Raw genomic sequence first — 20,330 nt, forward strand, 5'->3', positions numbered from 1 at the left:
AAGGACTTGGCATGGAAAACAATGGAAGGTGCTTGGGGAGGGCAGAGCTGGGAGATCTCAAGCGCTGTGTTTGAGTTATGGACACGGGAAACAGGGTAAAAGTGGGAGAAGCTGCAGGAAGCAGCGTGGTCCCACGAGCAGGCTGCAGACAGGCCAGCAGCAGCTGCAGTCCTGCTGCAGCTCCCAGCACAGCTGAACGTTCCCTGTTGTTGTCCAGGCCGGCCAGGGACAGCGATGACGAGGACGAGGACGAGCGCAGGGGCAGGGGCTGCACCCTGCAGTACCAGCACGCCATGGTCAGGGTGCTGACGCAGTTCGTGGCCGAGCCCCCCGAGCCTGGGGCTCAGCTCAGCTTCCTGCTGGGCTCCGACTGGCAGCTGGACATCACCGACCTGGTCAGGGACTTCATGCAGGTGGAGGAGCCCAGGATCGCCAGGCTGCAGGACGGGCAGGTGCTGGTTGGGCTGGAGCTCGGAATGACAACCATCCAGGTAGGGCAACGTGTCCCTGTCCTCCCTTGGGTCACCTCCCTGGGCATGGGGGAGCCAGCACTGACAGCAGCAGCTGCAGCCAGCAGCTTCTGAATGGAACGGAATTGAAGAGAGAAGACATGGAAGAGATGGTTTTCTCTCCTTGTCTGGTGCCCCAAAGTGTAGATGATGGCAGTTTTATTTCATGTAACCCAACCTATGCATTGGGAGGCTGCTTTTGAACCTGGAGCCAGGATTTGGGTTATCACAAGGCTGGAACAGCTCAGCCTCCTCCCAGCCTGCACTGACAGAGCAGAGGGTAAAGTGAAAATTAACCAGTGCTGGTTAAGGAAGTGAGACTGAAATATTAATCCAAATATTAATTAAAAGAAAAGAAAAAGGAGATGGGGAGAGAGATTATTTCAGTGAAACTGAAGTAAAAAACAACAAACAGTAGAACGGGGAAAAAAATCTCTCTCCAAACAAGCTTATCATCCCAAACTGTCCAAGCAGAACACAACCACCACACCTGTGGATAACGAGGCTGTCAAGGCTGGAGAAATGAGACTTGAGATTTTTGTCTTTCTGCAAAATCTGCAGAGATTTTCTGAATGCCTTTCTAAAGCTCTGGAACTTACAGTGCTCCAACCAATGCACATAAAACTGTGGAAAGAAAAATCCAAGGGTAAAAAGCTGAGAGCAAGTTGTGTTTAAAGAATATCTCTTATAAGCTGCTTCAAAAATGCTCTGTACCCTGTATGGATCATTAAATTCAACTCGCTTGCTAATGAGCATCTTGGATGTCATGTATCACTGCACTGACCTCTGTGTGTATTTTCTTAACCAAAACAAATCCTCTCTGTCAATTTTGCATTCAGTACCATGAGAGGTTATTGTAGAAATACATTACCCTTCCTTTCCACAGGATAGAAATAAATACCATTTATTCAGTGGATTTTGTACAAAACTAAAGACTGCATTCTACTTTTGCCACCTCAGAACATGAGGATTAATCGAATACTTGTATTTCACATGAAGTTTACATTTACAACTGGTCCTACATGTGAGGCAGATGTGGTTATTCCATTTACAATTACCACATCTGAAGCAGATGTGGCTGGCACATTGCAGAGGGGAATGGCACAGCTGATTACAGCAGGTAAAAGTGTTACAAGGCCCCTGTTATTGCAGAAGAGTTACAAAATGTGAGTAGCCCTTTTTAATCATGTTTTAATAGTGTCTGCTGTGAGAAATTCCTGCCATTAGCATAAACACCCCTCATCTGTGTCCCACCAATTCTGCGTGGTTATTTTACGTGTGCTGTACAAACAGCTGTCGCTAACTTCAGTTTTTCTTTCCAGATACTGTCCCCCCTTTCAGATGCCATCTTGGCTGAGAAGACAGTGACAGTGCTGGATGAGAAGGTGACAATAACTGACCTGGGGGTGCAGCTGGTGACGGGACTGTCGCTGTCCCTGCAGCTCAGCCCGGGGAGCAACAGGGCCATCTTCGCTACGGCAGTGGCACAGGAGCTGCTGCAGTCCCCAAAGCAGGTATGGGCCCAGCTGGGCTGTGTGCAGGGAGCTGCTCTGACTCACTGCCTCTGACATTTCCAGCTGCTGCCATCGAGCACATTTTTACTAACAGTGTGCTGATGAAACATTCTGCTTATGGGACTTTCCTGAAGGCCACCAAGGGCTCTAAACAGAAAAACAAAGATCTCACGAAAAGGGCACTGTGTTTTAACAGCCCCAGGCACCAAACACCCCATAAATAACAGGCAGTGAGGTGTCAGAGTGGAGCAGCAGTGGTGCACACACACACACACACACACACACACACACACACACACATCCCTTTTCTGCCCCATCCAGCACCCCCTGGATCCCAGCACATCCTGCCATGTTCATCCTCCCACCACAGGTATCCAAATCAAGCCTTTAATGCCACCTTTACATCAGAAAGTGTCTCATGTTGTGCCAAACTCTTCTTCCTTTAGTGACTTCCTGTGAGCACTTGAAGAAGTCAGGGAACATCCCTTTCATTCTGATTCATTACTAGAAGATGAATCAGCATCACTGACTCATTTCCTGATTCATGATTTCATAAACCATTTTTTTCCCCTTATTACTGTTAGTTCCTTTTTAGGGAGCCAGCAGTTACCAAGGGCTTTTGGACTTTGCCATGTCCTCATACCCCTGCTTGCTCTTTGTCCTTGTGCTTCTGTACACATTTGAAATTTAAACTTTTTTTTTCAAACCAAATCCATCAGTCTGGGACTTTCATCAAGGATGCACTGGGCTGTTAGCACTTAAGCATGTTCTGAGCTTTAAAGGTAAATGATCATGGCATGCACATTTGAAGTCTGGCCAACTGCTGAGGTACTTTAATTCATCATGGGGTCTTATCCTTGGGATGCAGGATGAGAAATAATGCAGAGCTGCTGTCTTTATAGGGTGATAAAATCAGGCTCTCACAGTGTTCCAGGAGTCAAGAAATGGATGCCAGGCAGGCTGAAGGAAGGCCAGTGAGCTGATCCATGACACGGGGGGTTGAACAAAGTGCCCTGAGCCAGGCAGGAGCAGGGTTGGTGCCAGGCAGTCCCACTGTGTGCCCAGCTCTGGAATCTCAGTTCCCAGCAGTGGAGTCTCTGGATGAGGGGCAGCACTGGATCCACACTAACCCAGAGAGGGGACTGTGCCCTCCAGCCTGACTCTGTTTGAAAGGCAGCTGGGTCCCTCCATTGCTCAGGACATGATTTCAGAGCACAGTCCCTGTGAGCAAAGCAGTGCAAAGTTATTAAATGATTATGCAGGTTTAAGCAACACAGTGGGAGGATGAGAGCTGATGACATAAATTCTATGCAGCCTTCAAGAAACATCCAAAGATTAATAAACACAAAGCTGGGATTTATGACAGTGTCAGCAAAGTCTTAGGGCTCTGTCCTGAAATACAGACAGAAACAAATCTCCCATTGAAGCAGGGGGAGCTTTGTGGCTCTGAGGATTTCGGAATCAGGCCAGGACATTCTGCACCATACAATCCCAAAAGACTGGAAGCTTATTCTCCATGCTCTGAACAGGTGAATGACTATGTGCTACGAGCAGTTTAGAGGATAACCATATGTGTTTATTCTCCGTACATTTGTGGAGTTAGAACGTAAATACTGTATGAAAAACTGCTTATTTAAAGAAACAGGACTTTTCACAGTTTTCACAAGTTAATTTGCTGGTTGGGTGTCTGTCTCTCTGTCTGGCAGGCTCTCAGAGCAAGGTGATCCCAGCTCTGACCAGACAAAGGCTCAGACAGCAGAGACTGCACTGCTGGAGCCAGGTGTGTCTGGTGGGGATGCTCCAGTGCAGATATCCCAACCAGGACAAGTCCAACCATCAGAAGCTGCAATGAGATTCCAGGACAGCAACCTGAATTTTGTCTGTAAATGATCAATTGATGAATACAAAGATTTTTTTCAGGTGGCACAACAATTTTCAATTGCCATTTGAGAGTACTTAGAGGACCTGATTTTCAGAAATGGGTGAGCGCATGTTTTGGGAAATTTAAAAATACTTTAAAATGTTTGAAGTGAGAAGCCCAAAGTCAAGGACCCAGGAAAGCTGCAGCATTAGGCACGTTCTTAGTACCCAGGTTGGATTCATTTGCATTCGGTGAAAGCCACCACGCACACTGGAGTACACAATCTGCATTGCTGTGACACAAGATGAAACTTTATTATTGTCTTGCTTTTAATTGCTAACAAGCGTAAAAATTACCCTGGCCATTTCCTAAAGAAGCAACTGATTGTTTTCCTCTGCTTATACGATCTGCTAATGTAATTTGAGGACAGAAATGAAGGAGTGAAGGTATGGAGTCGTGTGTGGACCTGTTGGCTGTATTAGCTATCTTTTAACATGTGCTTTGTGTAATAAGAGTAGACTTTGTATTTTAAGCAGTTTAGAAATAATGTTGGGGTTTTTTTTTTATTTAAATATACAATAGTAAATGATCTCAGTCACTGGTAATGCTTCCTGACATGCAATTTATTCTGGTGCTGAAGTGGATTCTGCAGAGCCCAGGGGATACGGCTCCTTTAAGCACCTTTGTGGAAACAAATCTTGTTATCAACGAGTGTTTTAGACTAGTATTGCTCTTCACATCTTGACAAGATATGAATTCCACTGCTCTCCCTATTTATTTGTGTTTGATCACTAATGGTGTGTGGATCTGGTGAGGAGGAGGGAACACACCAGAGCACAGCACGTTTCCCTGGACGATCACTCTGAGTGAGCGTGTGTTTTATATATTACAGGAAGCAGCCATCAGCTGCTGGATCCAGTTCAGTGATGGATCTGTCATGCCCCTGGATATTTATGACTCCAAAGACTTCTCCTTGTCAGCCACCTCCCTGGATGAGAAGGTGGTGTCCATCCACCATGACCCCAAGTTCAAGTGGCCTGTGATTGCTGCTGAGACCGAGGGCCAGGGGACCCTGGTGAAGGTGGAGATGGTGATCAGTGAATCCTGCCAGAAATCCAAAAGGAAGAGCATCCTGGCTGTTGGGAGTGGCAGCATCAAGGTCAAGTTTGGGCAGAGCGACGCCAACCCCAACATCAGTGACAGCAAGCACAGGGGCGCCGGCGTCCACCTGGAAAACCACGGCAGCGACCGGCGCCAAAAAACCAGCTGGCAGGAGAGAGGAGGGGATGGGCAGTACTACAGCTCCTCCATGGGCCACGAGCTGGGCAGGGGCACCACCACCCACAGGTCCATTCTGAGCAGGAAAGAGGACAGGGAGAGCCTCCTGGATGATGACAGCCAGAACCTGCCCGTAGACTTCACCAGCTTCCCCGCCCAGGTGGACCTGCCGAGGGACAGCGGGGACTCGGAGGAGAACGAGCTGGTGCAGACACCCCGGGGCCTCAGCGACCTGGAGATCGGGATGTACGCTCTGCTGGGCGTCTTCTGCCTCGCCATCCTGGTGTTCCTCATCAACTGCGTCACGTTCGCTCTCAAGTACAGGAACAAACAAGTTCCCTTTGAAGAGCAGGAGGGCATGAGCCACTCTCATGACTGGGTTGGGCTGAGCAACAGGACAGAACTCCTGGAGAACCACATCAACTTCTCATCCCAGCAGGATGAACGTATCACAGCCATTGACAGGGGAGTGGACTACGAGGAGAGCAAGTATCTCCTCAACACAACTGCCACCACCAATATCAATGGACAGTCTTTCAGGTCTCCTGAGTCCCCATTCAGTGAGGGGAAAGAACAGAAAAGTGAACCAACCACATCTCCTACCTCTAAGAGGAAACGGGTTAAATTCACCACCTTTACCACCATCTCCTCTGATGATGGGTGTCCAACTGTCAACTCCATCCTGATGAGCAATGAGGATGACATTAAATGGGTCTGCCAGGATATGGACCTGGGGGAGTGCAAAGAGCTTAAAAACTACATGGAGAGATTACACGAAAATGCGTAATGAGACACAAAAGACTTTTTTGCTTTGGTTTCTTCGTTTGTTTGTTTTTCACTCACCTTCTGCCTTTAATTTTGGGTAGTGGGGCAAAATGTTGTATTCTAACAAGAATCAGCTGGTGGATAATAACTCAATGGAGCCCCAAGAAGCCACCCAAAAGCAGCTGGGAGAGCAGAGATCCTGGACAGCTCTTAAAATTCAAGTCTTCTCTGTGCTCAGAGATGGAAGTGAGAGATGTGTGTGGTTTTTTGATACACAGTAACATGAAAAAAAAAATTAGAAAAATAATACGGTCTCATTCTCTGTGCTTTCCCAGGAAATCAATAAATATAACAAACTCCAGTGCAGTTTGGATATTACAAAGCTCACACAGCTCTACTGTTCCATATTGCAAGCTTTGGTTAAAAAATTGCTCTCAGAATAAATAGATCCATGCAAAGAGCGTGTCGCTCGAGCCACGTGCAGAGAATATCCATCCAGGAACATTCATTTAAAGCTGACAAAAACCAACAGCGTGAAGGAAGCAGCTCCCAGAGCTGAGGAGTCGTGGGTTTCCAAAGAGTCTGGAGGGGATAAAGGCGTAACTGGGCTGTTTACAAACCAGCATGTTTGCCTCCCAAGCACTGACAATGGATACACAGATACAGTTCAAACTGAAACTCTCTTTTTAAGTAGATGCCAAGGTAATAAACTTTGCCAGCCAATTTTCGGTATTTCTTAATTTGTAAAATAGGAGAAGATATAATCTATACTCAGAATATCGCTCATATTAATGAAGGTCTGTTTTGGAAAGTTTGAGAGAATGAGCTATTTTTAAAAGTCCACTTTATCTGATTGTCCTGTTTTGAATTTGTATTCCCAGCCCTTTCCCTGGAGCTCCCCATCTGGTATCCTGAGGGCACTTCCCAGATCAGTCAGCCTTGGAAGCTGTGGTCCCTTTCCCTTTCCCTTTCCCTTTCCCTTTCCCTTTCCCTTTCCCTTTCCCTTTCCCTTTCCCTTTCCCTTTCCCTTTCCCTTTCCCTTTCCCTTTCCCTTTCCCTTTCCCTTTCCCTTTCCCTTCCCCTTCCCCTTCCCCTTCCCTCCCCTCCTGGCTGCTCCTGCCCAGCCCAGCCCTGCTGGTTCCAGTCTGTCCTGCCTTTCCAGGCTGTCCCTTCCCAAGCTGGCCCGGTCCCTGGGCTCAGAGCCACTTGTTCTGAGCTGGCCACCAGCAGCAGTCCCCTGCCCTGTGTCCAGTTGTCCCCTGCCCTGTGTCCAGTTGTCCCCTGCCCTGTGTCCAGTTGTCCCCTATCCTGTGCCCAGCTGTCCCCTATCCCATGCCCAGCTGTCCCCTATCCTGTGCCCTGCTGTCCCCTGCCCTGTGCCCTGCTGTCCCCTGTCCTGTGCCCTGCTGTCCCCTGCCCCGTGCCCTGCTGTCCCCTATCCTGTGCCCAGCTGTCCCCTATCCTGTGCCCAGCTGTCCCCTATCCTGTGCCCTGCTGTCCCCTGTCCCGTGCCCAGCTGTCCCCTGCCCCGTGCCCTGCTGTCCCCTGCCCCGTGCCCAGCTGTCCCCTGCCCCGTGCCCTGCTGTCCCCTGCCCTGTGCCCTGCTGTCCCCTATCCTGTGCCCTGCTGTCCCCTGTCCTGTGCCCTGCTGTCCCCTGCCCCGTGCCCTGCTGTCCCCTGTCCTGTGCCCTGCTGTCCCCTGCCCCGTGCCCTGCTGTCCCCTATCCTGTGCCCTGCTGTCCCCTGTCCTGTGCCCTGCTGTCCCCTGCCCCGTGCCCTGCTCTGGGGGTGCTCAGGTCCCCCCTCCTGGCCCAGCACGTTCGGAGGTCTCAGGGCAGAGCTGCACCCCCAGCACTGAGCCCTGCACAGCTGAACTCAGCAGATAACACTGCTTTCTCCCAGGGCTGATAATATCTTCTGTTTGCTTCTGATCACGATGTACATACGCTAGGATTTCAGTGATCACCCTTCCAGCCCTCAAACCAGGACTTTTCTCGTGGGGTCCAGCAGCAGCCCCCAAGGGCCAATGGCAAAGTGCCAAAGCACTAACTAAAATCCAGATGGTGGATTTTATATATAAAAATATTTCAAGTTCCCCTTTATTTTCTGGAGTAAGTCCTTGCCCCCTTTTTGTTAAGTCTTCCATCATTGAATCTAGGTTGCTCAGTTCAATACACACCCGCCCTCCCACAAACACTTAGATTGAATCCCTCTATATTTAGAATGTACTGTAGATTGTAAGAATGTAATATATATATTTATAAACATGCCAACTGTGAATAAAATTTGCATTTTAGTGGCTTCATCTTTTTTCCCTACTCTGAACGCCTCTTTCCTTTCACTGTCAGAGCATTTACCCTGAGAGAGCCTGGCAGCAGTACAGAGATGTGTCCTGTGATGGATCCAGGGAGGCTCATGGCACAATCCACTCACAGAATTTTACACTCTGCAGTGCTGGGGCAGAACATACAGCACCAACAACGTGTTATGCTGCAAATGTAGGTGCACCAAGCCACCCTTCCAAGATTTGAAACTATTTGAAATAAATCCACATGCTTTATTTCTAGCCTGAAAGCCCAATACGTGAGTTTCTGGGTTTGGGTTCTGGTTTTCTTCTCTTGGGAAGGTCCACATTCAGCTGAACACCTTTTAAGGCAATTTTAGTGAGTAAATAGAGAAATGTGCCCAATACTTTGGAGATCAGATGGTCTTTTCTTTTTTTCAGCACCTCTGCTCAAGCCTTGATGACCCAGTGCAGGATGAGTGCAGCAGTGCCAGCACAAGTGCAGCAGTGCAGGACAAGTGCAGCAGTGCAGGACGAGTGCAGCAGTGCAGGACGAGTGCAGCAGTTCCAGCACAAGTGCAGCAGTGCCAGCACAAGTGCAGCAGTGCAGGACGAGTGCAGCAGTTCCAGCACAAGTGCAGCAGTTCCAGGACAAGTGCAGCAGTTCAGGATGAGTGCAGCAGTGCAGGACGAGTGCAGCAGTGCAGGACAAGTGCAGCACAAGTGCAGCAGTGCAGCACAAGTGCAGCAGTGCAGGATGAGTGCAGCAGTGCCAGCACAAGTGCAGCAGTGCAGGACAAGTGCAGCAGTGACAGCACAAGTGCAGCAGTTCCAGCACAAGTGCAGCAGTGCAGGACACGCACAGCAGTGCAGGATGAGTGCAGCAGTGCAGGATGAGTGCAGCAGTGCAGGATGAGTGCAGCACTGAGGACAGCACAGTGCAGGCTCCAGACAAGCTGTGGCTGAGCTCTCAGGTGAGAGAAGCAGCCTTGGTGCTGCAGTAAAGCATGGCAGCCTCCCCGCAGCTGCCTTGCCTGCAGCTCTGGGGCTATTCTGGGTGCTGTTTTGGTGTCTGCAGGGAGGCAGGCAGGGTGAGGATGCCCAGGAGTGCAGCAGAGTGTGAGTGCAGGGCTGCCTGTGCAGGTGTCCCTCGCTGGGAGCAGCCTGGCACAGCTGCCCTGCCACACCCAGCTCCTGCACAGCTGCTCTGGGCAGCAGCAGGCACTGACAGCTCCTGTGCTGGCACAAAGCACAGAGATGTTCTCTGAGGACAAACAGCCTCCAGCTGCAGCACTGAGGATCCTGACATGCAGATCCCTGCCTGTGTGCTTGCTCAGAGGTCCCTGTGTGTCCTGCAGCTGGAACTGCCTACCAGCCATAGGGCAGTGCTCTAAATAATGCAAAGGGTTCAGGGTGCTCTTTTCCCGTGGCTCTCACGGTGCCTGAGCAAGGTGTGCTCCTTACTGACATGGGGAGCCCCAAGCCAGGGGATTTGCCCAGAGTCACTGCAAATCTGTGACAAAACCCCACTGTGCAGGGTCCTGAGAGTGAACTGTGGCCACCTGTGTGCAAGCAAACACTAATTAATCTGCTAATGGCAGAATAAATCAACTTCCTATAGGGATTTGGGCAGGTGTGTGTCTGTTGGGAGGGGGTGTTTGTGTGCATTCCCTTTTTGTGCTGCACAGGGCCCTTTTTTTGTTTCTAAACAAAACCCTCTGCACCTTGGAGCATCCCAGGGGAGGAATTCCGTGTTTCAGATGCCAACTGGCAAACGTGGGGACTAAATCCTATTCCCCCCCATCGAAGCAGTGGTGGTGTTCAGGTGCTGCAAACACACAATGTTTTGCAGCTGTGGCTCCCACTGGCAATCTCTTGAACCTGATAAAGAGCCCTGCTGACAGCAAGCACTCTCCTGTGAGGGTTATTAATTACCTTATTGTTTTCTTCTTTGCAGTTGCCTCTTACTTTCATGTTTGAGTCTTTCTTCCTGTGAGTAGACTGATTGAGGCATGTTTAAAAAAAAAAAAAGAACATTTATCTGATAGTTTGGTTCTTTTTAGGGACTTTATGCATGAATACAATCAGGAGTAGAAACTTGGTGGTCCTATAAATCAGGTAAGCTGGTTCTTTACTCTCTTCTTTCATTTTAAAAGCTTCCCCTTCAGCAGTCTTAAATATATGGTGGTTTAGACCCAGCTGCATTAATACACCCGTGAATTCAAAGTCTGAGCAGTGCAGCTAAATAATTGGTTTGAAACAAGACTTCTCTGGAGGTAAGTGACTTGAAAAACCAGAATAGGTATTAAATCCATGTGCAGCCTGCACCGAGTAGCTCTGGAAACTACTTTCACACCTTGTTTCCATAATGAATGGGATGTAAATGAAACGAGCACCCTGGAGACACTTCAGTTCAGCTCTGTGCATGTTCAGGCTCTCCAGGAGTGCCAGCTCTCAGTCTCCTGTGCCCCAGGGGCTGCTGTGCTGTGGAAGATCCTTGGTGAGAGCTGAAGGACTCGTGTAGAGCAGCTTGGGAGAGCCTTGCAGATGTGGCACTGAGGAGAGAGAGCTGGCTGGACTCGCTATTGATCAAAGTCCAGCAAGCATCACTGAGGAATTAGCTCGGGGAAGGAGCTATCACTGCCAAATGGTGCGTTTAGAAAATGCCTCAAGCGTTTAAAAAAACTCCCAGGGATGAATTTATTTAGTCCTGAAAGCCCAGGAACTCTGTCACATATTTCTACATGTTCATTGTGCCAGAGCCCATCCCTGCACAGCCCTGCAGCCACACATCACTGCCCACAGTACAAAGCCACCACAGATCCGAGCTGTCCTGGTGCCAGCCGTCCCCAGAGTGATGCCCAGGGCAGGACAGGTGTGTCCTGCAGGACAGGGGCAAGGTGCCAGCCCCAGCTCCCCAGCAGCACAGCCCTGTGTGGCTGCAGCTCGAGGCCAAGAGAGCTCTGAACCAAGTGAGGCTTTCACCTTCAGAGTGCTGAGGAGACACAATCTGCTTCCAGTTCATTTCTGTCTGACAGCTCCCAGGTGGGCTCTGCTCGTGCCCTTCCCCAGCCATGTGCTTCAGCACCTTCCTCGTGCAGAAATACTGCTCCTTCCCTGTGAAGTGAGTGATGTGCTGGTTGGCTTCCTGGTGAAAGCTTGAGCAGGTGAAGTTGAAAACTGGCAGCATTAATGGCCTGAGAAGAGCAGAGCCCTGCTCATCCTTGGGAGCAGCACAAGGGCCAAGGTTACTCCAGTTGAGCAAGTGTGCCTGGAACAGGATCATTTTCTACCTTCTTGCTGATGTGATATGAAGACCTCTGTCAACAAATCCTTCATTATGCAGGCTCCCTGCTCCAGCTCTGTGAGGAGCAGCAAATTAAGCAGCCCACGAATGCAATATTAATGGCTGGAGAAGCAGCAGCGCTCCTGTGTTTGTGTGTACTGCCAGTGCTCATTAGGAAATCCCCACCACGCTGCCAAGGTGGCTGCTGGATTACACACGACAAGTTCTGCCACATCCCCTCCAGGCAGCCCAGGGAGCCTGCAGGGACACGAATGCCCCGAGTCACGTTGGTTCACAGCAGCCCTGAGCTCCTGTGCTGCTCCCTCCTGCAGCCACAGACCCTGCTCTGCTCCGTGCTGTGCCTGCATCCTGCAGCTCTGTTCTGTGCTGGGTACCAGCTCTCTGTGCCTGCATCCTGCAGCTCTGTTCTGTGCTGGGTACCAGCTCTGTTCTGTGCTGGGTACCAGCTCTGTTCTGTGCTGGGTACCAGCTCTGTTCTGTGCTGGGTACCAGCTCTGTTCTGTGCTGGGTACCAGCTCTGTTCTGTGCTGGGTACCAGCTCTGTTCTGTGCTGTGTCCCAGCTCTCTCTGGCACCTGGCAGAGCCCAGATGGGTGTCCCCAGCACCAAAACACTGCAGCTTTGAATTCTAACAGGGGCTGTGTTTATTCATGTTCAGGCCCATGTTCCTAATAATTAAATTAGAGCTTCCTACAGTCAGTTAATGCACTAATGACATAAAAACCAATCCAAGGAGCCTCACTACTCAGCCCTGATAATACGAGGCTGCAGAGATGACTGAGTCCCATTTTCAGCTGAGCTCAGTAAGTGCAGATGGGCAGAGTGGAGCAGAAATAAGGACAGAAGAAAGGGGGCTGTCCTTCCATGTCCCTGAGCCCTGGCTAGGTCAGCACTCTCTGGCTGTGCCCAGCCCAGGATGATCTGTGTCCACGAAGAACTCACCACCTCTACTTGTATCTCATGCCTCCCTATTTCTTCAGCAAATCCTTTGTCTGATGACTGTGGACACACATTTTCCATCCTGTTGTCATCAAGCCAAACCCCTAAATCACTGTGCTCCTCTTGACCATTAATAACTTTGCAGCTTTCTTCCATCAGTCCCCTCTCTCAGGTCTAATCAATAGCTTTGCTCTTAGCATTTGGCATTCCCTCCTGTTCTGCCCGTTAGGATACCAAGGTCAAACCAGTCCCTCTTGTGTTTCTCCCTTAAATAAGTGATATCAGCCTGGAAAGTATTTTGCAATAGTGAAAAATCCCATGTATTGATCAGGTCTTGCTCTGTACCAAGCTCTCCACACAGCCTGACTTTCACAGAGTGCTCAGTAATTGTCTTTGGCAGCACCAGTCCCTGCAGATGGAGAGGCATTTTGGGCAGGCTGCAAGTGCAAGCTCACAAGGATTTTTTTTCATTGCACTGCACATGCACAGCCCTTGCACAATCACCCCAGCCCCTGAGGATTTTAATCATCTCTTCTAATCCATAATTATTAATTGTAATTAATTGTAAAGCATAATTGTTCTGTCCCCTCATCTTCTGCAGAGCTGGTGTCCCCCACTCCAGCTGCACCCTGAGGAGGTGCAGGGGGTGTTCTTTTAACCCAGCTGTAATGTGATTTGTGCTGGGGATGACAAAGAGGGAGGGCAGACAGACACACTGAGCATTGTGACTCAAATCAGGCATTAAACCAGGGGAAATTTCCAGGTTTTAGAGCAAGAGTCAGGCCAGACTACTGAAAAAATTTTCAAGCAGCTAAATTTTGCCACTCTGATGCTCCTAAAGAAAATAACATCATCTCCTCCTTCGGAGTCACACCCTTACATCTTGAAAGCCTGGTTCAGCTTCTCACCCTCCCCTGCAGTGACCTGGGCTATAAACAGCCTCTCCTCCCTTTGGGGTGTAGCTTGGCAGCTCTGCAGGGGATCAAAAAGGGAAAGCAGCAGAGGGGGGAGAAAGGAGCAAAAGGGGACAGGGACAGCCAAGCTGGGACTCGGGGGCATTTGGTAGCCTGCCCTGTTGGGGAGGGAGCAGCGGGACACACACAGGGATGGATCTCTGGGATTTGTGGGGTGCACTCAGCACTGGTGCCACCTCCAGCAGGGTTTGTGGTGAGCTCAGTGTCCCCAGCTCAGCCTGGACCGTGCCCTCCCTGGTTCCCATCCCCAGAATCCATGGCCTGAGTGGAAATTGCTGGATTAACCTGGAGCTCCAGGTGGAACACAGAGCACAGATCTCCAAGGGAAATGCCTCTCACACTCATTAGTGTCACCAGCTGCTGTGGCTTTGGACAGAGGCAGAGGGTGGGAGATGATGATTTTCTATTCCAAGACAGCAGGAGGCCTTAAACAATTCATATTCCTGTATTTCTGTGGATGTATATACAAATATGGGTGCCATAGGTGTATCCAGAGTCGCCTGTCCTCGTTTCTAACTCATCATTTGCTTACTACAGCTTCCCCATCCCCCTTTATAATATTTTCACTTACTGTACTTTAAAGAGCCAGAAATAGCTTGTCAGATTGAGACAGCTCTTGAGAAGTTTAATTTTCCTAATGCTTGTTGGAAATCCCCATTCTGAATCTGCAGGAATATTAAGGTTCTTAGCATGAGCTGTGCAGAGAGGGAATTTGCAAGTGAAGCTGTCAGGGAATTGCAGTTGTGTTGGGAGAGGTTTGATGGACAGCAGGATGGGTGCAGGATGTGTGTGCAAGGAATTGCAGTTGTGTTGGGAGAGGTTTGATGGACAGCAGGATGGGTGCAGGATGTGTGTGCAAGGAATTGCAGTTGTGTTGGGAGAGGTTTGAGGGACAGCAGGATGGGTGCAGGATGTGTGTGCAAGGAATTGCAGTTGTGTTGGGAGAGGTTTGAGGGACAGCAGGATGGGTGCAGGATGTGTGTGCAAGGAGGGGAGGATGCCTTGGAGCCGGGGGTGGCAGAGCTGGAGGGGGTGGGGAAGTGCCAACCATTTGTTTTGTCCCTGCCAGACCTGGGGAACAGAATCAGACAAAACCAGAGCAGAGGCACACGGAGCCTTTACAAGCGAGGGAAGAGCTCTGATGGTTCTTGCTGCCGGTTCCTGCCCGGATTTGTGCTGTTGCTGGTCCTGGCTGTGCAGCCCGAGCAGGCTGCTGTGCCCTGTGTCCTGTCCGTGTGTCCCGGCTCCTGTCCGTGTGTCCCCCGGCTCCTGTCCGTGTGTCCCCCGGCTCCTGTCCGTGTGTCCCCTGGCTGTGTCCCCCGGCCCCTCTCCCCGCCGCCGTCCGTGTGTCCCCGGCTCCTGTCCGTGTGTCCCAGCTCCTGTCCGTGTGTCCCCTGGCTGTGTCCCAGCTCCTGTCCGTGTGTCCCAGCTCCTGTCCGTGTGTCCCCTGGCTGTGTCCCCCGGCTCCTGTCCGTGTGTCCCCCGGCTCCTGTCCGTGTGTCCCGGCTCCTGTCCGTGTGTCCCCCGGCTCCTGTCCCGGCTGCTGTCCGTGTGTCCCGGCTCCTGTCCGTGTGTCCCAGCTCCTGTCCGTGTGTCCCCTGGCTGTGTCCCAGCTCCTGTCCGTGTGTCCCAGCTCCTGTCCGTGTGTCCCCTGGCTGTGTCCCCCGGCTCCTGTCCGTGTGTCCCCTGGCTGTGTCCCCCGGCTCCTGTCCCGGCTGCTGTCCGTGTGTCCCAGCTCCTGTCCGTGTGTCCCGGCTCCTGTCCGTGTGTCCCCTGGCTGTGACCCCTGGCTCCTGTCCGTGTGTCCCAGCTCCTGTCCGTGTGTCCCCTGTCCGTGTGTCCCCTGGCTCCTGTCCGTGTGTCCCCTGGCTGTGTCCCGGCTCCTGTCCGTGTGTCCCCTGGCTGTGACCCCTGGCTCCTGTCCGTGTGTCCCCTGGCTGTGTCCCAGCTCCTGTCCGTGTGTCCCCGCTCCTGTCCGTGTGTCCCCTGGCTGTGTCCCAGCTCCTGTCCGTGTGTCCCAGCTCCTGTCCGTGTGTCCCCTGTCCGTGTGTCCCCTGGCTGTGTCCCGGCTCCTGTCCGTGTGTCCCCTGGCTGTGTCCCCCGGCTCCTGTCAGGACAGGGCAGGGCAGGGCAGTGTCCCCTGGCAGGGATGGCAGGCTCTCCTGTGGGAACAGCGCTGTGCTCTGCTCCCTGCGGCTCCAGGAGCGTTCCGAGGGGTTTTTAAGGAAAACATCCCATTTTTGTGGGATGAGAGCGGCAGTGCCGGAGGAGCAGGTTGCTCTGTGCAGGATCCGCAGGGATGATGCCGGGCTGGGACCAGCCCTGTCCCCTCCGCCCTGAACAGCATCAAACCCCTGAGATCAGAACTGCTAATTGCTCCTCCTCCCCTTTCAGCAGCTGCTCTTTCCTTCCCGAGCTGCGGCCCCAGGAATTACCGAGTTCAATGGAGCAGTGCAGGTTTTTCCTTGGGAATTGCCGGAGTGGCAGCTCTGTGTTCCTGCGGACAGCCCATCTCCTCACACAACAGCCCCTGTCCTGCGAGGGACCTGCCAGCAGCTCCTGCATTATTCACTTCGTTTATTTGGGTACAATATTTGGAGCCACTTCATTAAATTCTCTTACAATGTCCCGTCGTGTTTTCCCCGTCTCCCTGCCAAGGCCTGGCTCACACAGATAATGCAGCAGCGACAATAAGGGGTGTGGGGAGGTGGGGAAATGGATTTGTTCTCTACAGAAGGGGATAGATGTGAATTATCTGAGTTACTGAGCTGAGGATTCCCTCTCTCTTCCCCTTTTCCCCTGAAAAAAAAAAAAGGGGGGGTGCGGGAAGAGAATGAGCTTAAAACACATCATTTTTGGGTAATAGATACAGGCAGTAAATACTCAGGGCAGTTAAGTCTTGAGCAAAGAGAAAAGCCTCCAGCTTTCCAGGCAGCGTGGGGCAGGCAGCAGACAGGATATATAAACACCCATTTACTGGCACTGAGAAATGAGCCCCTGTCTCCCTCACCTTTCAGTGTTTTCATAAATGCAGCAGACCAGGCTCGTCAATTGTTGTGGTTTTGGTTTTTTTTGTTTAATGTTCCAATCTGTGATCTGAGGAGGGACTGACAGATCATCACAGGCTCTCCAGTGGCTCAGGGACCGCTGTTCTCCTGGCATTGCAGAATTTGTCAGGGCTGCCAGGGATGTCAGGAGCTTTCCTCCAGGCGTGGCTGGTGAACTGCTGGAAGGGGAGGCTTTGGCTCAGCACCCAGACTCTCCAGTGAGCAGGAGGGATGCTGAGAGCAGAGCTTCACGCACTGGGGTTAGAAAATCAACACACTGCAATTCCTCCCAGGTTAGACAGGTTTTTTGGGGTTTCTATCCTGTCTCCTCACAACAGTCCAGCACACAGTGTTGAAGGTGAAGGGGCTCCCTGCAGCACCCCTTGGCTGCGTTTGAAGATTGATAAAATCTCCTCCAAAATCTCCTCCCCACACCTCTGGGGCTGTGCTGGTGCCTGCAGCCCTTCTGTGGCTCATCCAATGGGGGATTTGTGTCTCCAGGTGAGGCACACACACATGCTTTGCATGAACACACAATTGAGGTCCTGCAGAACCAGAGCAGCCCTCAGTAATTGTGTGTAAGCAGATACCAGGTTTCACCTGTTTGGCTCTGCTTTTGTCTCTGCCCTCCCTCATCCAGAGCACAAACAGCTGAGGAAAGGTCAGTGCTGACTCGGTGGAAAGCAAACAGAGCTGGAGAGAGCTCTGGAGCTCCAGTTGGAAACAATCAGCTGTGATTTTACTGCTGGCTGGGAGAATGTGCCTTGTGGGACCAGCCCTGGGTAAATCTGCTCTGGGGGAAGCAGATCTGCACTCTCCCAGCAGTGAGGCCAGCAGGTCTGGAACAGGAGCCACAGGAGCGAGGAAACCTTGTCCAGAGCAAAAGGAACTGCTTTGTGCAGCGCATTTCCAGAGTTTTGGGACAGCCACTGTAAGTATGAGACAGAAAGAACTAATTGTGGTGGTGGGAATAGGAAATACTTGATTATTTGTTCTTTTCTGTGGAATGTGAAATGTGCATTAACGAAAACTTGTCATTTTAGAGGCATTTTAGGAGACACACACTCCCAGGTGTCTATTTTTGGGACTGCAGAGGAGCTCCTGGCTCCCATGAGCTGGGGGTGCATGCACTGCTCCAGCTTCAGTGCAGCATCAATCTCCTTCTGGGACACAAGAGCTGCTGAGCCAAAGCAGCCCAGTCTCATTTTTATCCTGACTGCTGCATTCCTCCCTCACCACGTGCCTTTGCTGAGGTGTGGCAGTGACCATGGATTGAGTGTTCTCAGAGGGTGCTGTGGGTATTTGGCTGCTCAGGCTGTGTTTGCCCCTCAGAGCAGGGCTCATACCTGAGCCTGGCAGAGGATTCATGGATTGCAGTTATCCAGGAGCCTGGGACAGCTCCTTGCAATGAATTAACAGCAGCTTCCTTGCTGCTGGGAATTATTTGATTTCTCGGTGGTGCTGGGTGGTCCCTCCCTGGCAGGGAGGGTTTGGGGTTGCCTTTTTCCACTCCTAAAGCCTTGATTTGCTGTGTGGCTGCTTTGTGGGGTTTTTCCAAGCTTTTTCTTTACAGAAATGAATATTCAATATAGAAAAAAAATGCTTTGTTATGTGGAATGTATTAGGATAAATATTCTGTTTAAACTCATTTGGGAGGGTTTTGCTTTTCTTCCTTTTAAATAAACTTAAGTAAAGCTGAACTCAAAAGGCTTAATTTGCAGCTGTTCAAATTAACATTTGCTGGTGGAAATAATAGAGGTGGATGGTTAAAACTAATATTTTATGGATTTTTTGAAAGGGAATTTATAATCCACATGTTAGTTGACTGCAATTTAGGTTACCTAAGAAAGGGCTAATAAGGAACACAACCTGTGCTCCCAGCCTCCAAAGGCACTTTGTTAAACTGATTGACATCTAAATATTTGGTGTGGAAGAGAAAGAAAGAACATTTCACTGGCACAAACTGGATTTGGAGTCATTCATGGTCTTTATGTAGAAGTCAATGAAAGATTTACTGGGAAGCAGAGCCTGTGTGACAAAACCTGCTCCTGTTGCATACAGCTTCCCCTCGATGTCACCACTGAGGAACATTCCACAGAGCTCTCCCTGTGTGACAGGTATTTGGATTATTCAAGTGGCAGATGAATCCTTGTCACATTTCCAGCACGAGCACTGTCACTCCTCAGCAGCACCTGGGCTTTGAAAGCCTCGTGAGCTGCGGTGGCTCCGCTCTGCACCTGAGCCTGGCAGCCCAGGTGAGACCCCTGGGGCCAGGGAACGGAGCCCTGGGGCCGGAGAACGGAGCCCTGGGGCCGGAGAACGGAGCCCTGGGGCCAGGGAACGGAGCCCTGGGGCCAGGGAACGGAGCCCTGGGGCCGGAGAACGGAGCCCTGGGGCCAGAGAACGGAGCCCTGGGGCCAGGGAACGGAGCCCTGGGGCCAGGGAACGGAGCCCTGGGGCACAGCAGACCCCTGGGGCCAGGGACCAGAGCCCTGGGGACAGGGACCAGAGCCCTGGGGACAGGGACCAGAGCCCTGGGGACAGGGACCAGAGCCCTGGGGCACAGCAGAGCCTGCCCAGGCAGGACCAGGGGCTGCTGGCACCTCCCTGCAGCTCCTGCTCCGATTCCTCTTGGAATTGCATCTCCCTCTCCATCTCAGGGCCCTTGGATTTGGGGAATGCTCTGTTTTAGTTACGATGAGAAGGGCAACACGCTGCACTGGACTCCTGCCCAGCAAACGTTAGCTAATTATTGTCTGTCTTTTTCTCTAATTACTTTTAATTAATTTTTTTAATGACTGCCACAATGGTTGCTTGTTTAGTCCTTTTCTCCCTTTTGAAGCTGTAGCTCTCCTCATGTTATCAGAACTCCCTAGCTCCAGGCTGACATCCACAATGAAAATTGGCTTTTGTTACCACATCTTTGTGATAAGTTTGGGTTTAGTCGAGTTGGCATGAGGTGTTCTGGGCAGAGTTCAGCTTATTGAACAGATGTGGAGGGGCTCTGAGAGCCCTGTGCTGCAGAGCTGTGTCACAGTGTCACAGGGCTGTGTCACAGTGTCACAGTGTCACCAGGGCTGTGTCACAGGGCTGTGTCACCAGGGCTGTGTCACAGTGTCACAGGGCTGTGTCACCAGGGCTGTGTCACAGTGTCACAGGGCTGTGTCACACTGTCACAGGGCTGTGTCACAGTGTCACAGTGTCACCAGGGCTGTGTCACAGGGCTGTGTCACCAGGGCTGTGTCACAGTGTCACAGGGCTGTGTCACCAGGGCTGTGTCACAGTGTCACCAGGGCTGTGTCACAGTGTCACCAGGGCTGTGTCACCAGGGCTGTGTCACAGTGTCACCAGGCTGTGTCACCAGGGCTGTGTCACAGTGTCACAGGGCTGTGTCACAGTGTCACAGGGCTGTGTCACCAGGGCTGTGTCACAGTGTCACCAGGGCTGTGTCACAGTGTCACCGGGCTGTGTCACAGTGTCACCGGGCTGTGTCACCAGGGCTGTGTCACAGTGTCACCAGGGCTGTGTCACAGTGTCACCGGGCTGTGTCACAGTGTCACAGTGTCACCAGGGCTGTGTCACCAGGGCTGTGTCACAGTGTCACAGGGCTGTGTCACCAGGGCTGTGTCACCAGGGCTGTGTCACAGTGTCACCAGGGCTGTGTCACAGTGTCACAGGGCTGTGTCACAGGGCTGTGTCACAGTGTCACAGGGCTGTGTCACAGGGCTGTGTCACAGTGTCACAGGGCTGTGTCACACTGTCACAGGGCTGTGTCACAGTGTCACAGAGCTGTGTCACAGGGCTGTGTCACAGTGTCACAGGGCTGTGTCACCAGGGCTGTGTCACAGTGTCA

General features: G+C 51.4%; 1 protein-coding gene and 1 long non-coding RNA gene across 8 annotated transcripts in view; both read left to right on the forward strand.

Annotated features, from left to right (window-relative positions):
- TMEM132D (transmembrane protein 132D) overlaps window positions 1–8,739 on the forward strand; it is a 184,191-nt gene extending 175,452 nt beyond the window's left edge. For 6 of the 7 annotated variants that reach the window (XM_088065080.1, XM_088065084.1, XM_088065078.1 and 3 more), the window contains exons 7-9: window positions 218–491; window positions 1,832–2,023; window positions 4,777–7,323. In XM_088065080.1, the coding sequence (XP_087921206.1) occupies window positions 218–491; window positions 1,832–2,023; window positions 4,777–5,949 (1,639 nt within the window). In that variant the 3' untranslated portion in view covers window positions 5,950–7,323. Of the gene's footprint in view, window positions 1–217; window positions 492–1,831; window positions 2,024–4,776; window positions 7,324–8,275 lie in introns of those variants that run through there. The other variant, XR_015774226.1, reaches the window with a different exon arrangement.
- A 1,119-nt stretch (window positions 8,740–9,858) lies between these two features.
- On the forward strand, window positions 9,859–16,056 carry LOC148182728 (uncharacterized). The gene is made up of 3 exons (XR_015774248.1): window positions 9,859–10,203; window positions 10,275–10,329; window positions 15,825–16,056. It is a non-coding gene; the product is annotated as an uncharacterized LOC148182728 (long non-coding RNA).
- Window positions 16,057–20,330: the final 4,274 nt, after the last annotated feature.

This window comes from Pseudopodoces humilis, chromosome 20 (genome assembly GCF_049639895.1).
Source record: "Pseudopodoces humilis isolate 2021_Gansu_Grassland_sample_001 chromosome 20, ASM4963989v1, whole genome shotgun sequence".
Taxonomy (NCBI): domain Eukaryota; kingdom Metazoa; phylum Chordata; class Aves; order Passeriformes; family Paridae; genus Pseudopodoces; species Pseudopodoces humilis.